The following is a 23,627-nucleotide window of genomic DNA, read 5'->3' as shown; positions in this document are numbered from 1 at the left end:
CAGTTCTTTAATTTTGTCTCTTAGCATAAGAAATCTAAACAAAGTGCAATGTTTAGAGATGAACTTTATAATAAAGGGGTGAAGTGTCAGAATTGATTTTTTAAAAATATAATTCCATATGGTACTCACTATAATTAGAGTAACACCACTAATACATGTTTTCTACAATTTTAATGATTTTTTTTTAAATTTGAAATTTTCTAGTTTTTACAAAATTTGAAGTTTGATATCTCTGCATAATACAAAGCTATTTTGTTTGTATATACAAGATATATAATTTATTAGTGGTAAAGCGTTCACCTCTGGCGCTTGGGGTTCCCGGTTCGATCCCAGCTCGCGCCAAGTGAACTGTGTGGTGGACAAACACCATGTGCGTGGATTTCCTTGGGGTTCTCCCGTTTCCTCCCACTTTCTTCATTCCACCATTTCACTCATTTCTCATCATCACCGTCTTCTATAGCCTAACCGGGATAACCATGGGACGTAAAACTTAAAGATTTCATTTTATTTTTTAAAAAAATCTTAGTTACAAAATTGAGAAAAGTACGTGTGACATGTTCTTCTAATCTGAATGACTGTAGAGGAGCGTGCTTTCTTCAGAGATGTTTTGTGGAAAGCTATGTGAACTGCGTGTTGCGTTGTAAGCTCAAGAGTTGATATTTCTCTTAGAATATCTTAAATAGTTCCTCACACGCGATTACCAGCAGATTTCTTAAGTGACGATCTAGGTCATACAGGGAGTTATTCGACCTCTACCAACATTTTGCTTATATTGTTTGCTTATCGTCCATTTTGTCCGAGTGTCCTTTGCTTCATCATGAAAGACATTTGCTACATGTTGCTCAGAAGTTTGGTAATTTCCAACACTTTAACCTCATCAGTGCTTAGATAAAAAGTTAAGAGAAAGAGCGCCCCGTACAAAACTCCGGTGCCTACACCACGCAATGTTTTTATAGGTAGAGTTAAATGATGGTTCGGGCGACTTTTCCCTTCACCAAATTTTATTACAAAATATAATAAATATAAAATGTTTTTAATTTAATATTTTTTTTCTTTAATGCCCATGTGAAGGAATATTAAATGTTTTGCCGGGTGCCCCTTCTACTCATGGCAGTTTTCAGAATACTTAGCAGGTTGTAGGTTAGATTAGGATTATAAGTTTAAGATGGGATCCCTAGCCCAGTGCGACATAGGAAGGTAATAGTTAAGCGATCAGTTGGTTGACTGATGCTGGGTCCCTCGGTGGTTTGGCTTTTATCTGTCCTCTTTGGGTCCTTTTGTGAGGTCCGACTTCTTTCGGCGATCTTCGGTGTTTTTCGTGTCGGCTTTTCTTCTGCTAAGGACTGTATCGAAAAGTAACTATCAACATGTATGATTAACAGGAATAAAAATGAAAGATGTACAAAAAAAAAAAAGTTACACTACAATACTTGTTGAATACACAGAGAAAAAAAAGTATACATTTACAGTTCTGTCTGATGAATAAACGAAGCTTTCGTCGAACACCACCCAATAGTTTCTGCACAGTATTGGCGGTGCAATTTCTCGTTGCGGCAGACCAATATTTTCTGAATTCAGCCATGCTCCTGGCAGCTTTACCACCCTGTTCGACATTTTTCTTCACAAGTGCCCAATGCCGTTCAATAGGTCGGAGCTGAGGGCAGTTTGGTGGGTTCACATGTTTTGCAACAAAATCCACTTTGTGTTTAATGTATCAGTTTAGCGTAGATTTAGCGTAGTGGGCCGTTGTCAAATCCGGCCAAAACAATGGGGGAACACTGTGCTTTTTATACAGAAGGAGCAATCTTTTCTGTAGACATTCCTTTTCATATATTTCGGCATTAATAGTTCCCTGTGTATAGAAAATTCCAGATCGTAAGCCGCACGAACAAATTGCTTGCCACACAAGCAATTTTGGTCCAAATTTGTCCACTGAAACACTTTTGCCCGAGTCATTCACATCTTCATCTTTGACTTTTGTATAATATTGAGGGCCAGGAAGTGTTGTAAAGTCCTCCTTTACGTAAGTTTCATCGTCCATCAAAACACATTGTGTTTCCCTGCTCACAATTCGTTCATACAATTTGCGAGCTCGTGATTGTGCTCTCAATTTCTGCTTTGACGATTGTTTGGCTATTTTTTGCTTTCTGTAGGGTTTCAAATTATTCCGTTTTAATTCTTTGAACCAATGCGATCGTAGTACCTGTCTTTTTTGCTAAATCGCGAACAGATAATGATGGATTTTGTTTGATTAACCTCACCACTTTCTGGTCTACTTTTGGGTTACGTGCACCCTTTTTTCGCCTTGATCTCGGCAAATCTGATTACCAAATATTTCAATAATAGCTTTCACACTTGCATGATGCATTTTCACCTGTTTTGCTATCTGATTGTAGGTGACTCTTTTGTGGGAACACCATATGTGCACAATTTTGCACTTCACTTTCCTCGGAATTCGTCCAATAGCCTCCACAACTAATCACACGGCATTCAACACGCTACAGCAGCTAAGTACAACTTGCTAACTAACCCGCAGGCTGGGTGTGCTCACTTTCAGCTGCCTCTCCCGTGCCTACCAGCGCCACCAATGTTGATAATTACTTTTCGATACAGTCCTTATGCTATTTACAATCAATAGCACGTGTTGTGTTGACATGTGCTTGTGTCGTGATGTGGAGATTCTTACAATATTATTATTATGTATTTTAACTTTTATAATTTTGTTTTGCTTGGAAACTCGACACGACACGAGATAAGAAAGCAATAGTTCTCGTCTTGTCCCGTGAGCACCCCTACAGATGCCAATGATCTTGTTCCACATGGTTATTCATAACTGATTAATTCCTCATTATTTCAAGCGGCACTGAATATAATACAGTTTCTGGTCACAGATGTCTAATATCGCCGCATTACTCGAATGGAAGGAATATATTTAGACATCCCTGAAAAAAAGACCACTGATTTACCGAAAAATAGAGAGTGGCGCATAGATAGATATCATGATAATAAAGCTTACAATTATTTGGGAAACGTTCTCTTCATCTAGAATAAAATTCACTCGGAGCTTTTTTTCTGTGGTGATGATTCTCTGAGATCCTTAAACCACATGATTAATTCCAAAAAATAACTGTACATTAGCAAGAAATATCAGCATTACATATTAGATGTTCTTATTGATATGGAAGGATATTACGAGTATTTATTAATTTGAAAATGTTATGGCTTGTGTAAAAATACGTTACACTTAACAACCACTTTATGCGAACTATTTCAAATCTCAGAAAGTAGCCTGGAATGAATCCACAGTCACGTTTCAACGAATAGAAAATCATTACACAAGTAATAGTTTCCTAAATTTTTTGATCGAGCATGTTGCAGGGCTACAACTCCTCAAAATGCTATTTCAGACTTTAGGGCAACAGGAATCAGTCCCTATAATTCAAACATGCTTCGAGAAACTGTGTTTACTTCTCGCTTAATCTCCGAAAGATCGGATATCTCCAAGCATGTAGTTGATCATGAACTTAGTAATCCCACTTCAGAGAAAGATAAACGTCCAACTCCAACAGATTCCCCACCAAGAATTTTATACATGATAAATATCAGGGGTAACATTTCATACCAAAGGAACATAGCTAAGATTTTGTCAACATCTAAAATTGAGCATCCAAAGGTTTGCAGAAAATCAGTTAACAGTAAAGCAGTTGTTCTGAGACGAGAATTGTTGATAGAATTTGAAGGAGCTTCAAAAGGAGAAACTTAAAAGGAAATCGAGAAGATGGGATTAAATATAGCTGGACTATCCAGACAACTCGAAAATGATTATAAACAACCGAAATTATGTGTTAACCAAAATCAGTCTATTATAAAGACGCGCCATCAGAAAGACAATTTTTGTGGTGATTGTGAGGAATTTTATTACCAACAAAATGACAAAGTATCCTGAATGCAATGTGCGGAATGCAAGATTTGATTTCATGAAAACTGTGAGTCAGGGAAGTGTGTGTTAATAGTTGGACTCTATTAGCGGTGTAAAAACGGCTATACAATATTGGACAATGAATATTTTTTTAAAGATATATTTGCATTGTGTGAATCCACAGAGTAAGCGTATTACCGTTAATGATTCGCTTATTAATTATATTAATATTTACCGGGCATATTTTTTTAAATTAATGGCTCATTGTGTATTATTATTTGCTGCATACTTATTTATTTTGTGCATTTTCAATGATGATCTTCTAATTTTGGGTTGAAAACCTACTACTCAAATATATGTATGTATTTTGTAAAGCCTGAGATTTGTAAGTGAAGATATGATGTTCAGATACTTACAATATCGCCATTTTGCCTATTGTAACAAAAACTTTAATAAACTATGGCCGGTTTCTCATATTGAAAATTCAGATGATGATCATTTTGCTACCAAGTCCTAAGTAGTTGATGAGGAACTTATTTTTCTTTTCTCGTTGAAGATGCATGAATCATTTCCAAATTGGTGGCGATATTTGCCTTAGTTACCATATATATATATATATATATATATATATATATATATATATATATATATATATATATATATATATATATATATATATATATATATATGTGTGTGTGTGTGTGTGTGTTTGCAGGTAACGTTATTTCTTCCTCTTCTTCTTTCTTTGTCATGCTTGCCAGTTTGGGCATAAGCGATAGAGCTGCTTTAGTTTAAAAATACCCAAAAGTTACAACACTACTTTATATTAAGTCCCACTTCTACAACTAAAGGATCATTATCGGTAAGGCTGTGTTACTTGTTCCTATTAATGCAGTGTTTTATCCAGACATGTTAGAGAATGAAAATCCTTCAAAGACGTAGAATCCCTCCGAAATTTGAAGACAGTAGTGCAGCCATATGATAGCCTTAGGCAGATTTAGTGATTCCTTATCTTCATAAATGGTCAACTGTATTGACATTATATCTATGGATAATGCTATTCAAGAACTGAAATATTTGCGTAATTTTTCTCCATGAATTTTGAAAAATGATAAGTGAATATAAGTGTTTTCTGCCATTTTAAAGAAGTTTTTGAGGAGAGTATAAAGTTTAGTGATATGTAAACTTTAAATAGATAACATTCAGGACAGTTTTCCTAAGCTACGACATCAAGATGCCATATTAAGGTGAATCACCACCCGGAAGTCAGTACATATTTTAGCTCATTCTCTTACCTACTGCGTAATGAAACGTTACAACATTGTACTATAAGATAGAGTTATGTTTGAGTTAGAACACAATATACTAATACATTTGGTTGTGCCTTCTGATATTGAAAAAGGTAACAAATGAAAGATAATATTTGATTTGTTTAAAATGACCACACGAGATGGCACTCGCTGTTAGATCTTACTAGAAGTGCTCGGTTTTATTAAACATTTATTTGTATGTGTAAAGTATTTTAAAATTATGTTCTCATTATGAAATAGATATATTGTTTGACCGTTTTTCGTGTTATGTTTCACATTTTATTTAAATATTAATTTACATTTAAGGAAATAGATTTTGAGAAGAAACTTGCGCAGAACGGCATAATGCATTGTACGTTGTACGTTTACTGTGCTAGTCACAATAACAACATTCCTGGATTCTAGCATTGCAGTTCGAGAAGCGGAACTTAGCTGTGAGTTGTGGTAAGGGTTGAAAACTAATTTCTCCAGTAAGTAACGAAGCAGAATTCCATGATTACTTCCTTTATTATTTAGCAACAGTAAACACTTTACACTATCTAACAATGCTGCACTCTTTAAGCAGCGTTTAGCATAACACCGAGAACACCTGGTGATCTACCTTAAATGTCCTGCTCGTATTTGCAAAGTTGAAAGGTCATTTCAAGTATGGCTCGAATTTGTAAGAAATTATGACTGCAACTTACATCTGGTCACTTACGTTCATTGTGTTTATATCAGTAGAAGGCCTAAGTGAACTGAAATCTTCCCACATGAGAAATAATATTAACACATGGTACGGATCCACTAGAAGAATTGCACTACGTACCTACTTTTAAATGTTAAAATTGTATATTAAAGTTTAATGAATGAAAATGTTGCACTTTACTGACTGAATCAGTATGCATCTTTAGCTTATGAAAATAGACCTATTATTAATACAATAATTCTCCAAAGTTTTTGTATGGATCAAAACAGTCAATCTAGAAGAAGCACACGCTACTTTCTCTCGGGAACATATTACTCTTTTCGTGTTATTGCAACGAAACGAATCGACAAGTTAATTTTTTAAGTTTATTATTACCAAAAACTAGCGAATATCTTAAGTATTACAGTGGGTTATTTTTTGTTGTCACTCCGACTCTTTCATTCTTTTGCTAAGAAAGTTGGTCTAAAGTGTAGCAATGCAAGAACCAGGTAAATCCACTTTTAGATTTTTTTTCTGGAGCTGCCTGTTTCTTGTTCTAACTTTACGATGAACACTGTATCATGCGATACAGATTACATGCGCGAATAGATTACGTTTCGTTGCTAGTTAACATGGAACATTGAAAGATTTTACAACTGATTTGAATATTTCTAGTGTTTTAATTCCTTATAAATATATGGTGAATTAACATTTAACTTGTAGCTACAAGTTGCTACTTGATTGGTTGAAGCAAAAATAAAAGAAGTTGACTGCAGTGGAAGTCGTAACCGGGACCCTTCGCACGTGAGTCTCAGATGCTACTGCTTCTGCCACGCCGCCACTTGATACATTCGCGCAACGTACGATATATATGCGGCGAGTCGAAAACTTTAAGACGCTTTTTCAACGCTGTATTAGGCCATTGCGCTCTCCCAGTTTGTAATATGAACACTTTAAATTTGCACTATCACCTTGTAAAAAACAGCCCCGAAGTTAATTTACCAAAGTATGCTTTCGTTTGAAACACCTGCACAACATGTTTCGGATGAGCTCTGTGTAAAGATCACAAGCAGCTACTACCATTTTCTTCTGTATCAACTTTGTATTAGATATGTTATTTCTTACTGGTAATTTTTAAATTGGTTTCCACCAGTGTGCAATTATCATAGCTATGAAAGCTAAATGTAAGATTAATTTAGTAGAATATAATAACTTTCATTGTTATATAATTCTATGCAGTAAAGTTTTCTTTCGAAGATGGTTAAGAAGGTTATTATATATATTTATTGCGTAACTTATACGTGTGCGAAAGAACAGTTAAATATAAGTATACTAGCGTCGAAAATAATGCAGTTCATAGTTCACTGAATGGCGCACACTTCAACCTGAGGCACTTGCGAATTATTTTGTTCACAGTTGACGGCGCGAGGTGGAATCTGTGGCCCACATCACGTTGCGACGGGGGATTTTCTTGTCACACCAATCGACGGATTTTCCTTAGCATTACCGGTGTCACTTTGCTTGCAGCCCATCTCCTGATGGTTTAAATGGGTGAATGTTTCGCAAGGCGAGTTGTTGTGTGTAACGGCAAGATGACCAGAAATTTTACTTTCAAAAACGGGACGCATACGAATCGGCGACGGGGAGGAAGGGTGACTTCCACATTGCATTTTGGGACTCAGCAGTTTTTTCAATTTACAAAATACACAAGTAAGAATAATAACACAGCGTTTCTAACTTAAGTACTACCCAACAATACTCTTAACTACAGTAAAAGCTCCTTATTCGCGCTTCCTTCATTCGCGTTTTCACTATTCGCGGATTAAAAAAATGCGACCCAATTCCTATATTCGCGGCTAAAAATTTCTTTATTCGCGGATCTAATCAGTACGTACATACATAATAATAAAAAGGATTCCAATAGGTATCCAACCCAATATCCTTTGTAAACGCCGTCAAATGGACTAATAAAATGTAAAATAGACCTTATTACAACTTTGCCTAAAGTATGTTATTAAATGATATCGCCGCTGTATTGGTTCGGACTTTGACATAAGCCGCCTTCGCCCCGATCAGTGTTTTTGAGAATGTAAACAAACAGAATGAAAGCAACCTTATTACTCAATGAATAAAGTATATTTTTAAATGCCGCCACGTTATTAGACGTTCCGTTTTTTGGTAAGAGCCGCTTTGCGTGTTTTATTGTTTCGTCTTTCCATTCGTTACAAAAATTGTGATCGAGTAACACGTCTATACCGCTGTCTTCCTAATTTATACAGTAATGTCAACTAAAAAAAATAAGAAACGAGTTTCAACACGAAAAAAATCTGTGTTACCGCTTAAAGTGAAAATAGAAATGCTTGATCGTTTACGCCTTGGAGAGTCATTTGCATCCATATCACGCTCATGCAGTGTCAACGAATCAACTGTACGATCGATAAAAAAATCTGAAGATAAAATAAGGTCGTCTGTAGCTTCAACTTCACTGTCAGCGAAAATTGTTCGTGATCCAGCAATAGAAAAAATGGAAGTGGCGTTGTCATTATGGATCGAAGACCGCAACCAAAAGAGGGTGGCCCTGAGTGGTCAAATGGTCCGGGAGTAGGCAAAGCGTCTTTAAGCTCATTTTAAAGAACCTGATGGTAGTTGTAGTGGTGAATGTACAGATGGAGGATTTCAAGCATCGGAAGGTTGGTTCAATAAATTTAAGGTGAAACAATAATTGCATAACATTAAAATCGTTGGAGAAGCTGCATCTGCAGACATTGCTGCAGCAGAACGATATCCAGAAGAATTTGCAAACTTAGTAGCTGATGGAGGATACAAACCTGAGCAAGTATTTAATGCAGACGAAACTGCACTGTTTTGGAAGAGAATGCAAAACAAAACATTCATTTCTAAAAGCGAAAAGTCTGCTCCTGGATTTAAGGCAGCAAAGGATAGAGTAACACTGCTGCTATGTTCTAATGCATCTGGAGATTGTGTCATTAAACCACTGACGCTTTACAGATCGTTAAATCCTCGGGCTTTAAAAACTCAAAACAAGAACGACCTGCCAGTGTTTTGGCGTGCTAATAAGAAAGCGTGGGTTACAAGCGCTATTTTTTGTGACTGGTTCCGGAATTGTTTTGTTTCTGAAGTTAAAATTTATTTAAAAAAAATAAAACAGAATTTAGACTTTAAAGCAGTTCTAGTTTTGGACAATGCACCAGGTCATCCTCGCGAACTTGAAACTATGCATCCAAATGTAAAAGTGACATTTTTACCTCCCAACACGACGGCTTTGCTTCAACCGATGGACCAAGGAATAATCCAGGCCTTTAAGCGCTGTTACATTAGACGAACCTTCAAAATCGTATTGGATAATATGGAATGTAATCCTGATATGAATGTTATGGAATGCTGAAAGAAATTTGACATAGCAAAATGCATCGTAAACATAAAAGAATCATTGGAAGAACTGAAGCCACACACATTGAAGTCATGCTGGAAAAAACTGTGGCCTGCTCTGACTGTGGAAAATAACGAAGAATGTGTGCAAATTCAAACTTTGACTGCAAACATTGCCGAAATTGCGAATGGAATAGAACGAGATGGGTTCGAACAGATAGAATCAAGTGACATTCAGGAATTGCTTGAATCGCAAGATGAAGATTTGACTGAAACCGACTTGGAGGAAATGTTAAATTCACAGCCCATTGAAGAAGAGGCTTCAACAAGCACTGGAAACGTGACATTTAATTTGAAAAATCTTAGTGAAGGTTTAAGAATGGCAAATGAGTTTTGTGATTTTTTTAAATGAAAATTGATCCGTCTATGGAACGAAGTCTTATTTTTAAGAGGCAAATTGCTAATGCCACTGCTGAATATCAGTCTGAATTGAAGGAGCTTTTAAAAACTGCCAAGCAAGAAAAAAATACAAAATTCTTCAAACCATTGCCTAAGCCTGAAGATAATAATTAATCAATATGGTCAAAAACTTTAATTACAGTAAATTGATTTTTTATACTGTATATATATTTGTTTTTTTATTTTGTCACCTAGGAACATATCCCCTATAATCCCATATAAATTACCATTCCGTATTCACGGTTTCTGTATTCGCGGCATAGTTATGGAAAATACCCGCGAATAAAGAGCTTTTACTGTACTTCAATACTCAGAATTCCCACTCAATTCCCACTTGAACCACAGAACACTCAATTCTCATTTAAATATTCAGAAGTTCTAGGCACGGCTGAACCTTCCCAATGAGTGTTGGTACGGAAGAGTGTAGAATTAGCATTGACCATTTATATTTTGAATAATAATTACAGGATACCTGGGTCATGTTTGCTTAAAAACGGGACAAGGGTTGAAAATAAGGGACTGTCCCGGCTAAAACGGGACGTCTGGTCACCTTGTGTAACGGGCCACAATAGCTTTCGCAGTAGTCATTCCGAGTGTTAATCCATCCTCCCGAAACTGTTTCATAATGTATACTTACGAAAACTTAGCATGGAAGAGGGCCATTATGTAATGCTTCCAATACCGGTTGATTTTGGACGTCATTTAATAACACCCACTACCAACACTCACGCACCTGCAAGGCAGACACAACACTGCTCTCTCTAGCAAGCCCGTAGTTCAAGCTTGATACACCAGATAGTAGAAACGAGTCGCAAATGGTCGGATATAAAGCGAATAACCGTCTGCGATTTATTGTATTAATATACCGTTGAGATCATATCCAACGTATATTTCGTTTAACAGTATAGAATAAAAATATTTTAAGCTAAGGTTAAAACACGTGAAAGAAAAGTATTATCTTCAACAGTTACAAATATCCCTCTGCTTCATTTTCAGACTTCCAAACAATGCTATGAGTACGTATGGGGAGCCTTGCCGTGCTTGTTCCTTCAGACATTGTGAGCTCCTTCGTGGCTAAGTGGTTAGCGTACGCGCCTTTGGCGTGGGAGACCCGGGTTCGATTCTCGGCGGGAGCTCATGTGGTTCGGATTCCACGTTAATCAGTAGGTCCACGTCTCATACAGCCTCGCTGCTGACAGGGACGCTAAACTAAAATCAACTCAACTCAACCTTCAGACATTGTCAAGTTACAATGACCGTAACACAATAAGACAAAACTTTTATTCTTTCCAAGTTCGAAATTGTTTTTGATTGTTTGAACATCTATAAAGTGATCGCGACGAGTCGTGAAGCTTAAATTAGATTTAGTGATTTCAACACTCAATAGAACGCAAGGGTGTGTCCCGATGATCAACCACTGTCCATGAAATTTTCCCAGTGTCATCCCTCGCGCTATAAGGAGAACATCTGAGGCTGCAGTATCGTCGGATTGCTGCTAAGTTTCCTTTTGTTATCGTTGTTTATATATATATTTGCTATTATTATTATTACCGTGTAATTCTTTAAGTGCTGTCTTTTTTTTTTTTTTTTTTTGCTCGTTCGCTATATCTTCTAAGTTTGGCAACGTTGTTGATGCACTTTTGTTGTTTAACGTTTTCTTAAGTGTGTGTTCGGAATGCAGCTCTACAAATCGTACCGACTGCTTCCGGTGCATCACACACGAGAAAAAGGTGTCTACGATTCGTGTAGAGTGCAGGCTTCACAAGTCGTCGCGATCAATAAGGCAACAGTGCCGCCAATACGAGATTAATGACAATTACAATGGAATGAAATCTATCTATCACATCTATCTATTTATCTATCTACCTATCTATCTATGCAAGAATGCAAGAATATAATCCCCCTCTTCGCTGTAATCCGACTGAGACCTTGGAGACTCCGGCTCTACCTTGAATCAACGTGATTTTTCAATTTAGGATTTCTAAATGATAATAATAATAATAAAAAAATCAGATCCCTCAGAAACTGAGAATTCCGAGGACAGTATGGAAAATTAGAGTAAAGTCGATGTAATAGAAGAAATCCTAACTAGAGATTTGCAAAATAAAAAAATAAATAAATTAGAATTTTGTACTGGTGATTTACTTGCCAAATCTCACCAGTGTCTCCCACATTCGCAAGAACGCCGGTGTCAATTAATTTCAATAGCTACCTAATATAAAACTAAGGAAGAAAATGAAAAATATTTGAAGGGAAAGAGAGTCGACACCTGGGTACGAAAGTACGAGAGTTTACTGTAATTGATTTACGAAATTGTTTGGCTCTATCCATTCCGTCACCTCTACGAACAAGGGTAACTTTGTCAGAATGGGAGACTTGAAAAAAAATTAAAGTTGCAGGTTAACATCAAAACAAATGCATGTAATTCAACGGCACCGAGGTTTCAGACGGCTATTATATTTCCGTGATCAATTGTAAAATATCTCAAATTGTTTGCCATACGATGCTATCTACTCTGCCAGACTCGGTTCCCAATGAATAGGTACTATTGCTCTTGAACGCCAAACTGCGAAGTGCTAATATAGTTCATTAACTAAACAACACCTACATCCTCGTCCGAAGTACTAGTGTAGGGGTCAGTGCTCGAAATATTCATTATTATATATAAATACACAGTACCTTAGCTTGTGGTAACAAATACATTAACCACATACATCCAGGGATGTCCTATTATTCATTCACATTCATTTATATATATATATATATATATATATATATATATATATATATATATATATATATATATATATATATATATATATATATATATATATATACAGGGTGCGGCACGTAAAACCGGCCCGTAAAGTGAACACATAAAATGAAATGTAATGTATTGAATATGATTAGCTACAACACATAAATGAAATGTAATGTATTGAATATGACTACTCACCTTCACAGCAGGTGCTGAAAGTGTCCTCCGCCCACTTCAACACACATGTGAGCACGATTGAGGAGATTCATATATACCCTTGTCAGTTCTTGTGTTGTAATGCTATTGGTGACATCCTGGATCCTGGTCTTGAATTCTTCAATTGTGTGTGGATTTGTTTCGTATACTCTTCCCTTTAACAGTCCCCATAAGTAAAAGTCACACGTGGACAAGTTTGGTGACCGAGGAGGCCACAAGCCTTTGCTGATTGTCCTCTCTGGTGTAAACATCTCATGCACAAGGGACAATGATGCAGCTGATGTGTGGCATGTTGCACCGTCCTGCTGAAAGTAACAAAACTGACGCTCCTCTTCGGTCAAGTGTGTGTAAAACTCCTCTAGGATTCCCATATACACGTCACTGTTCACTGTCGTCTCAAAGAATATGGTCGTCTGTTCCTGGGAGTATTTTGAACCGATCCTGTACGCCGCCATTTTCAATCAATTCCTGAATGGTGCTTTTTGCTGGCACAGAACGTCCTGGAAATTTCTCCCGAAACAAATTCTTTGTTTTCACAAAAGATCCAGTGAGAATAAACCCTTCAACAATGGCAACACGCTCGGGTATCGAATACGGCATTATCACACACTGACACTCACCCGGCTTAACACAACGAGGCCTTTTTCTCAACTGGTTTCGACAAGTTTCACTGGCTGCGGCTGCACGTGACTGCTGCAGGTCACGTAAGTCGACCCGACCTCGACACGCCATCTCTTGGTAGGAAGGTAGATTATTTAAGTGTTGCCAAAAACACAATATACCAGAATATTACGACGGGCCGGCTTTACGTGCCGCACCCTGTATATATATATATATATATATATATATATATATATATATATATATATATATATATATATATATATATATATATATATATATATATATATATATATATATATATATATATCTTTTAATGCATAACACTCTATAACGCAGATTCACTGACGGACACCCTATACTTCAAATATGCCAAAGACTGTTCAAAGCAGTCGTATCATATAATCACAACTTTAGCCACTACAGAAATATTATCATGAAATAACGTACGAATAAAGATATTGTTCACCAAAATATAATTGCTACTAAATCATCCAGAGCTTCCACATTAATTCTGAGTATAATTATAATCAACTGGTTATCATATATGAATCGAAACATATAAAACAAATTAGCATGGTACAGTACGTGAAAAAATTAGTGGACGCTTCCCAGCGAAAATTACATTACATAAATTGTAATGGTACATTACAAAAAAAAAAAATGGTAGAACTAGATTGATTTTATAAAAGAAAGAATACAGATGAAGGTAAGATCAAATTTTCATGCTACATCAATCTTTTACTGTTAAACAAGTATTGTTTTATTGAAAAACGTTGCAAATGTATGTTGAATTAAGAAGTTTTTTTTTTTAGGGGGTTCGAGACTCGGTGAACTGCCCTTGGGTGCGTCCCTGTTGTAGGAGTAACACGGAGTATACGTGTAACAAGGAGGAAGCGATGAGGATGACCTGAAGGTGGGCGATGATATAACCAAGAAAGTAAAAGATTTCAAATATCTAGAAGCAATAGTGCATGAGCAAGGGGAGGTGAAAAAGGAAGTAGCGTACTAGATTCAGGCGGGATAATCAAACTGGAGGAAAGTCTCAGGAGAATTATGCGACAAAAAGTCCCTCCCAAGCTCAAGGGAAAAGTATATAAGACAGCAGTGAGACCGGCCATGATCTACGGTACCCACCAGAAACAATATCGCTAAAGAAGAATAACTTAAGTAGGATGGAGTAAGTAGAAAGGAGAATGCTGAAGTGGCCACGTGGGGTAATAAGGAGGGATCACATCAGGAACGAATACATAAGATCAGCAAAAGTGATAAAACTGGGAATGGAGGTCCAGGAATCAAGATTAAGACGGTTTGGATAGGTACTGAGGAGAGATGAAGAATATGTAGGGACAAAAGTTATACAAATGAAGGCGGCCGAACTGCACAGAAATAGGCAGACCTAAAAGTAGATGGGGGAGCCTTCTCCCGAGGCCGCTATGGGCAATGGAGTATAAATCTCTCATACTCACTCTCGAGACCGCTATGGGTATGGAGTGTAAAACGTATCCATCTGAGGCCGTTATGGGCTAAGACAAAATCTTACCAAGACAACATCGTATGCCGAAAGAACTATTCTTATCATATCTAACAACATTTATTTAGAGCGTTTAAAAGACTTAAAAAATATATACAAAAATTTTATATTAGGCATTTCTATAATAAAAGGACGAAGAGTTAAAAACTCCCGTGTGCATTATTGACTTTATATTTGGATAATTGCAATATAAAGTTCAAAATATAGGTATGAAAAAGTATCAACATTGGCAGGCATATAGAAAAGGACTCGCAATATATTTAATAACATTACTTACACTAACATTTTAAAGTACTTACAACACGTAACATTTTGGGCCATTATTCCTTCTTGATTGCTCTCCATGCTCCTGGCTATTAGTCTGTAGCTGGTGGAATAAGAAAAAAGACAGGAATAATGTAAATGAATCAAGTATCAAGATCTCCAATTATGGAATTCAAGAAAATTGCACAGTTAGAAACTAGAAAGCTATAGTTCCATGGATATTAAGGAAAGAAGACCACCGTAAGTTGTACATTTATTTATGCGCTAATATTTTCCCTTATTTAATTCTTTAAATTTTTTCTTTCCAAAAATTTAAACAGACGTCATGTAAAATTTTCTCTTTCCATTATAATTTTAACAGGTCGTCACAAAACAAACATCCATTTGAACGTCTTTATACTTACACTGCATTTGCAAGTTACTACTTACCGGAAGCAAATAATCATGAAGTGTCAAGCTTTATTTATTCATTGAAGAGAATTTTCTGAAAAAAGAAAAAGAAGTTAAGGCTGTGTTTTGACGTGATAAAAAAAAGATGGCGGATGCAAACTACAAAATGGAAAAGAAAAAACTATTTTGACTTGCATGTTATCAGTTTGATTTTCACGTAAGAAGAAGTATATATAGAGAGACAGGAAATTGTCAGTCAATCGCCAGTAATATGTGAGTTATGTGATTCATGTCATTCAACGTACGAAACTTAAATATGTGATCAAATTACTTTTGATTACTTCAACGCTGTAATTGCATTGAAATTATTGTAAGAAATAAAAAAGAACTTTTAGTTTTACTTCGTAATCTTATACCCTGTGAATGAATATAAAATAATTGCTGAAATAACAATGTGGAAGGAAATGGGAGAATTCTGGAAAACTCCGGGATGTTGTCCATTACAAATTTACATGGGGGCACTGTGACTCAGAGGTAAAACGCATATCTCTGTTGCGTAGGATTCCTGTTTCGATCCCCGGCCAAGTAAGTTTATGGTAGACAACATCGTGTTGGTGGGTTTTCTCGGGGTACTCCTATGAAATTAACCAAGAGTGTTCTGTGGCTTTTTCACCTACCACCTTCGAACATCGACATATCACCTAAGACGTACCTGGAAGATCAAAAATAATCCCCATCAGCATCGACGACCTTCTGCCAGCGTTCTGGAAGGCCATGGGTTCCATTGCGGTAGAACTTGGTGGGCCGTGAAGCGAAGAAGGTATCAAGTGAATGTTGCACCTCTACTAGGGATTTGAACTGGCGTCCTCTAAGGTGATTGTCCAAGGAATGAAACAGGTGATAATAGGACGGTGCAATGTCTAGGGTCTATGGTGGATATAATATTATTTCCGTCCAAGGCGTAGAATGGTGTCCTGGGTCATCCTAACCACGTGAGACTTAGCGTTGTCCTGTAACAGAAGGATCATTTTGTGATTCAGAAGTGCTGGCTCCAGAGTTTTGAGTTTTTCTTCAACACGGTTCAACTACTGACAGTATAAAGTTGCATTGATGCTCTGACCAGCTGGTAGCAGTTCCCGATGCACGATGCCGCGAGCAGTCCACCAACCATACAGGAGGACCTTCTTTTGTGTAGCGTTGGTTACGGCTGTTTTGGAACTGGTTCATGGAATGCTAACTAATGATGACGGCGCAGTGGAGCTCCGTACAGGACCCACTTCTTATCACATGTCAACACCCTGTTCAGAAATGACTTCTTCCTCACACGAGACAGCAAAGAAACACAGGTGTCTGCTCGCGTTGCCTTCTGGCCCGGAATCAAATCATATGGAACTCATCGACCCAACTTGTAGTGCTCCCTAGTTGATGGAGGTGCTGTCGAATGGTTTCTTCATTCACACTGAATTGTAACCCCAGTTTCTCACATGTCTGGCCACTGTTCTCCTCAATTGCTGTCTGAAGATCTTCATTTTGTACATGTGTTGGCCTTCCGGCACGTGGTGCGTCTTCGAGTGTTTCGTCACCGTTCTTAAACTTGTTAAACCACTGCTGCACTGTCCGCGTAGTCACGACACCCTCACCAAAGGTCTGGCATAACTCCGGCTCCACTACAGCGGCGTTTGACTCCAGTTTGAACTCGTACAGCATACACGCTCTTATGTCGCTCTGTAGAGGTCCCATTTTCAATTCTGTCCTTAAGCAAGTTTACGGTATAACTGAACTGCCACAACTGGGTAGTACGTTGGATATAGCTACACCAACAACTGATCTTCGCATTATCTCCGTTCGTATTTAACTCACTGTGTGAGGGCCAATGGAACACAGACCTCCATCAAAAAACAACATAACTTTCTTGGTTACCTCTATACCACTATCACGGTGACCCTGCGAAATTATTGCAGATTCTTATAAACATTCACTGAGTTTTGCAGCATGTGTTTACGTTTCAGAAGATCACAAAAGTTTTTAATATAAATTTGTTAGAATTAATTATACAAAGAGCCTGTTAGTTACTTGTAATTATGACGTCAAATACTTTTATGACAAAGGCCTATTGTTAAACAAGGATAAAAGTTTCAAATTACGAGTATTTTAGATTGTTAGTGTTAACATAATTAATTTCAATTTTTTTGAAAAAATGTAAGAATATCCTGTACTTTTATAACATTCTAAACTTTTAATAGCCTTACTCAAACCGTCAAGTCTGTAGGTTTCCACAAGTTTGCATTTACATGGTTGCAGATCTAACGAAAACTATAGCAAACTTACTATTTATAGTTCCTTGATTACAAGCTTGTTTCAGACTTGACAATAGTATATAGTATAAAGTTAGCCATAAAATACCTCTAAGTTGACCCTCCTGTGGAGCACGACTCAAAGTTATACTTGGCAAAGCCATACACAGAGAGATTCTCTAAGGCTAAGTCAAACACACAAGCGTTCTTGGGTAGCGTTCATTCTTACATCTGTTCTAAGCATACACAGGTTTATACGTCAAACCATTCTGGACTCGAAGGATGACTCGAAATTTGCACTTGTCAAAGCTCAGTGCCGGATTGGCGAAGTTGAGGGCCAATGGCGCGGGTTTTTAAAGGGCCCCCATATATATAATAGGGCCTGCGGACCCTTATTACGGGGGATCCGAAGATACCAGGGGCTCCAGATCGTGCAGTGGGACGCAGAGAAAATGCCCCACTCCACGATGTCTCCGGGGGGACCCAAACCTTTAGTTACACCACTGGGTACAACACGTCATTTGCAAAACATGATAAGTGACAAAATCATATTTTCTGTATTGAATAAATATGTAGTACAAAACATATCACAAAAGAACATAATAATATCAAGACATTCATACGTAATCGTGAAGTTAGATCAGTTACTTTGACAGTTTCTTACGCAGACGAACTTAGGTTTCTGTAACCTTTTTCGTAGGAAGGCTCAAGGGAGCATTTGCGAGCGCGAAAATTCAACCAAGGGCTAGATGTCCTGATCTATGCGGGGCCCCTCAAGCCTCAGGCCCTTGGCGATCGCCAAGTAGCCAACGTGGCCAGTCCAGTACTGTCAAAGCCATACCATTTGAGAGGATTTCTAAGGTTCCGTCTATCAAGGAAAATTAAGAGCAAACTTAGACTTACTGTAGACGTCCTTGCTTACTGGGAAGGTTCAGTGAACAAATTTAATTTTGTACAACAGTTGACACTGAATATAAGAACTGGAATGGGCTAGACTAGATTGTGTGATTGGAGGGACCAGTAATGTAAGGGTTAATCTTGTGCGGTAGTCCGTTCATCCGCCAACTGCAGTGAATTCAAGCTCCACAGCTCAGGTTAATAGTAGATTCTGTCGTTCATTACCTCGGACTTGTGTAAGGGTGTAAAACATAAAGTGAAATTATGAAGTTAATCATAAATTGAAGCTACAAGAATAGAGTAATATGCATTTTCACGTTTCTTCATTATATAAGAGTGTAAGCTTAGAATTAATTGAATTTACAACAATCTAACCTTTATATAATATTGACCTGTTGATATAATATTGACACAGCTCTTAGCCAACAGAAAGAAGACAATTGAAGCTAGTGATGTGAGGTGGAAAATTTTCCGTTCTTAAAAAATATCAGTAATCAAGTAACAATTCCTCAGCAATCATAAAATTGGTTGAATTCATGTACAGAAATGTTAAAAAGTGAAAGATCGTTTAAAGAATCTGAAAATTTTCATGGCTCAGACAATTTTCAGTGCTATGTAGGAACAAGTTAAACAATTTTTCATGAATCGAAATATTTTCTGTCTTATATGGAAAAATTGAAGAACTTTTTATGAGTCGGAAAATTTTCATCATTTTGAAGCAAAAAGTAAAAAAACTTTTTGTGAATCGGAAAGTTTTATTGCTCTGTAGAAACAAGTGAAAGGAATTTTCATAGATCGGAAAATTTTCATCACGATGTAGAAACAAGTGAAAAAACTTTTCATAAACCGGACAATTTTGGATATTATGTATAGTGATGTTAGGTGGAAAATTTTCCACTATATTTAAATGCACATTCAGCTACAAAATTGATTTCTGTAGAGGAAAGTTAGTCAGCAACAAATTATAATTTTCCAATTAGCTTTCGGAAGCCGGAAAAATTTCTAATATTTCAAGTTGGGAAGTAAAATTTTACACAGTGTTTCTCTCTCTCTTCATCTGCGAGCTCCTTCTTGCTAAGCGGTTAGCATACACGCCTTTGGCATGGAAAACCTGGCTTCGATTCCCAGCCGCAGCTCATGTAGTTCGGATTCCACGTTAATCAGTTGGTCCCGTCTTATATAGTCTCGCTGCTGAAAGGGACGTTAAACTCAAAATTAACTCAATTCAACTCCTCTCTCTCTCTCTCTCTCTCTCTCTCTGTGTGTGTGTGTGTGTGTGTATGCAAAGTGCAGAGAACATACATTGAGTTCGTAGAGTACAAATATCCCATTCTATTATTTAAAATTTCAATTTTTAAAAATGAATATTTTCCGATTCATAAAAACATACTCCAATTATTCCTACATCGTTGTTTAGCCGTAAAATTTATTCGTAATAAATATTGTCTTTAAAAAGTTTCATGAAGTGAAAATCTAACGATTCTTCATTTCAGGAATGTTTCAAAAACTTCAATGCGTTCTTCCCTCAGAATCCACCTTTGATCTTACAATATTAGATTTCGTCAGTTTAATACGCATAAGACGGTTTTCTCATAGCTTTACTACTCTTATAGATTTACATACTACAACATGTTTATAATTAAGTAGATTTTTTATAATATAAAGTGCCTACTGTAAATTTTTGACTACCCAAAATTCGAGTTTAAGTAACTCATGAAAGTGATCATTTTCTGGAAATAAACATTTATTTATTCATATATTCATTCAAAAGAGAAAGTGAAATATAACTAATAAGGAATCTGATTTGTGTAGTTGTTCTCCCAATAAAATAATATGTACTATATATATATATATATATATATATATATATATATATATATATATATATATATATATATATATATATATATATATATATATATATATAGCCTACTTGTTCTATCGAATCGTCATTATTTCTAATACATTTTTATACATAATAATGGTAGTTTTACAATACAAATATCTGCTTTAAGATGTTGATTATACAAAATTCCAATATTGAAATTATGGCTTACGAGTTCTAAACACAATAAAATCATTTTCTGAAGATTATGAAGATTATTTTCCGTTACAAAAATAATCTTCATAAGGAACTTTTATTTAGTTGTTCTATTACATAGGCAGGCCTACATGTGAAAAAGTAGTGGAATTTTCTATTTCTGAAATTGATAAATTCACAAAGGTTTCTTTTCAATTTCTTGTTATATTTTAAATATTGTAATGGGATATTTGTTCTCTACGAACTCGGTGTATGTTCGCAGCACTTTACACACACACACAACACAGAGAGAGAGAGAGAGAGAGAGAGAGAAAGAGAGAGAGAGAAAGAGAAAGAAAGAAAGAGAGAGAGAGAGAGAGAGAGAGAGAGAGAGAGAGAGAGAAACACTGTATATTTTTACTTCGTAACTTGAAATATTAGAAAATTATGTGGTTTCCGAAAGCTAATTGGAAAATGATAATTTGTTGTTGTCTAACTTTCCTCTACAGGAATTGAATTTTATAGCTGAATGTGCTGTTAAAATTAGTGAAAAATATTCCACTAAACATCACTACAAATTGTCTGAGCCATGAAAATTTTCAGATTCTTTAAACGATCTTTCACATTTTAACATTTCTATACATGATTTCAATCAATTTTATGAATACTTAGGAACTGTTACTTGATCACTGGTATTTGTTAAGAACGGAAAACTTCGCGGAGAAATATAGAAGAAAATTTTCCATCTCACATCACGGCTAAACAACTATGTAGGAAGAAGTGGAGTATATTTTTATGAATCGGAAAATTTTCCGTTTCAAAATTTTCCGGAAAAGTTTCATCACTGTATAGGACAGACAATTTTTCGTGATGAAAAATTGTTTCACTTGTTCCTACATAGTACTGAAAATTGTCTGAGCCATGAAAATTTTCATATTCTTTAAACGATCTTTCAATTTTTACCATTTCTATACATGATTTCAATCAATTTTATGAATACTGAGGAACTGATATTTGTTAAGAACGGAACTTGATCACTGATATTTGTTGAGAACGGAAAATTTTTCGGAAAAATATAGAAGAAAATTTTCCACCTCACATCACGGCTAAACAACGATGTAGGAATAAGTGGAATATGTTTCTATGAATCAGAAAATTTTCCGTAAAATTTTCATCACTGGTTGCAGCAACATTTCCAGATGATTTTCTGAGTTAATTTATGAAAACGAATACAAGGCTGATTAAATGTTTAACGAGGCTGAAACATGAAATAAAACCTTCTTATCAAAAACTGAAACATCTGAAATACATGGATTTAATTCGGCAAAGGATAGTTTCGTTGCTGTTTTATTCTAATGAAATGGTTTCTAATTACTAATGAGTTACAGACCCCTTGTAAGTTTTAAGGCAAGGCACAAACTCCAAATATTTAAATTTTTGTATGCGTACTAATACTGGTTGAGAAGCAGGTAGCAATTAAATTAAACAGCGGCAGGTAATAACAGTAATTAAATTACAAAACTTTATTTACGCTATAAACATAGAACGTACAGTACACACATACAGAAGATATACGAGGTATGTTCGAAAAGTATTTTCCCCCGCGTAAACCAATGAAGCGCGGGAGACTTTCTTCAGTGTAGATGTAGAGAGGACATTCATGCGCAGTTGTGAAGTTTTCCCGCCTGCAGAAAGCGTTAGTCGCTGACACTCGGCCAACGACTGAAGACGTGTAGTGAGCGGTTCCGTTTTTGTAAAATGAGAGGAAAAACTCGAGTGAGCAGTGATATTGCATCAAATTTTGGCAAAAGCTTGGTGATACTCAAACAGAAATCATGCTCAAGATTCAACAAGATTTCGGGGACGATGCCATGAGCACCTCACGCATAAAGGAGTGGTACAACCGCTTCAAAGATGGTCGCATATCAGTGGATAGTGAACCATTTTCAGGTAGGCCCTCAACAAACAGGAATAACAATGTAATTGAGCAAGTGTGGACTGTGGTCTTGCAGGACCGTCGTATCACAGACCGAGAAATTGAGAACGATGTAGGGGTAAGCATCGGATCGATACATTCGATTTTGCCTAAGAATTGGACATGAGGTGAGTGCTCGCGAAATTTGTACCGAAGCTGCTAACATTGGAACAGAAGGAATGGGGTCTGGACATCGCAGAGGACATTCTGGACAATGCAAACATGCCCTGCTCACCCGATATTGCTCCGTGTGACTTTTGGTCATTTCTCAAGGGTGAAAACACCACTAAAAGGAAACTGATTTGAGTCAAGAGAAGACATCATGCGGAATGCGACGGCTAGGTTGCTCACCATTCCATAAACTGCATTCCAGAAGTGTTTCCAACAATGGCAGGGGCGCTGGAAGAAGTGTATGCGTTACAAACGAGACTATTTTGAAGAGGATTAGTGTTTCGAATTTTCAAATCAATAAATATATTTTTGCTATCCGAAAGTTCGCTACTTTTTGAACGCACTTCGTATGCCATTATGTTTATTTTTTTTAAATTATGAGATGTAAATATACCACAAACTCTCTAAAGTTGTTCCACGGACCTCTAGGGATCCACGGACTACCAATTGGGAAACACTGCTCTAATACATAGGATATTGTTTAATTTCGCTACTTATACTTTACAGATCATTAAATCTTCGTGTTTTGGAAAGTAAAATCTAGAATGACTTACCAGTATTTTGGCGTACGAACAAGATAGCTTAGGTTAATGCTGCGATTTTCAGGGATTGGTTTCAGAATTGATTTCTTCCCGAAATTGAAATTTATGTAAAGAAAAATAATTTAAATTTAAAGGCGGTCATACTTTCGGATATGCACCAGGTTATCCACGTGAGCTTGAAATAGCGCATCCTAATATAT

The 23,627-nt window shown here is 36.5% G+C and overlaps 1 protein-coding gene across 2 annotated transcripts in view; it reads right to left on the bottom strand.

Moving 5' to 3' along the window:
• The window catches only part of LOC145692862 (endoglucanase E-4-like), a 76,268-nt gene that overhangs the window by 19,583 nt on the left and 33,058 nt on the right, over positions 1–23,627 (bottom strand). The window contains exons 1-2 of one of the 2 annotated variants that reach the window (XM_081768386.1): positions 15,568–15,624; positions 15,174–15,241 (exon numbers count right to left, since the gene is read on the bottom strand). In XM_081768386.1, coding sequence (XP_081624512.1) covers positions 15,174–15,241; positions 15,568–15,584 — 85 coding nt within the window. In that variant the 5' untranslated portion in view covers positions 15,585–15,624. Of the gene's footprint in view, positions 1–15,173; positions 15,242–15,567; positions 15,625–23,627 lie in introns of those variants that run through there. The other variant, XM_081768388.1, reaches the window with a different exon arrangement.

The sequence above is a fragment of the Thermobia domestica genome, chromosome 8 (assembly GCF_964235325.1).
Source record: "Thermobia domestica chromosome 8, izTheDome1.hap1.1, whole genome shotgun sequence".
Taxonomy (NCBI): Eukaryota; Metazoa; Arthropoda; class Insecta; order Zygentoma; family Lepismatidae; genus Thermobia; species Thermobia domestica.
The sequence above is the reverse complement of the archived record's forward strand: the minus strand, read 5'-3'. Positions and strand labels throughout refer to the sequence as shown.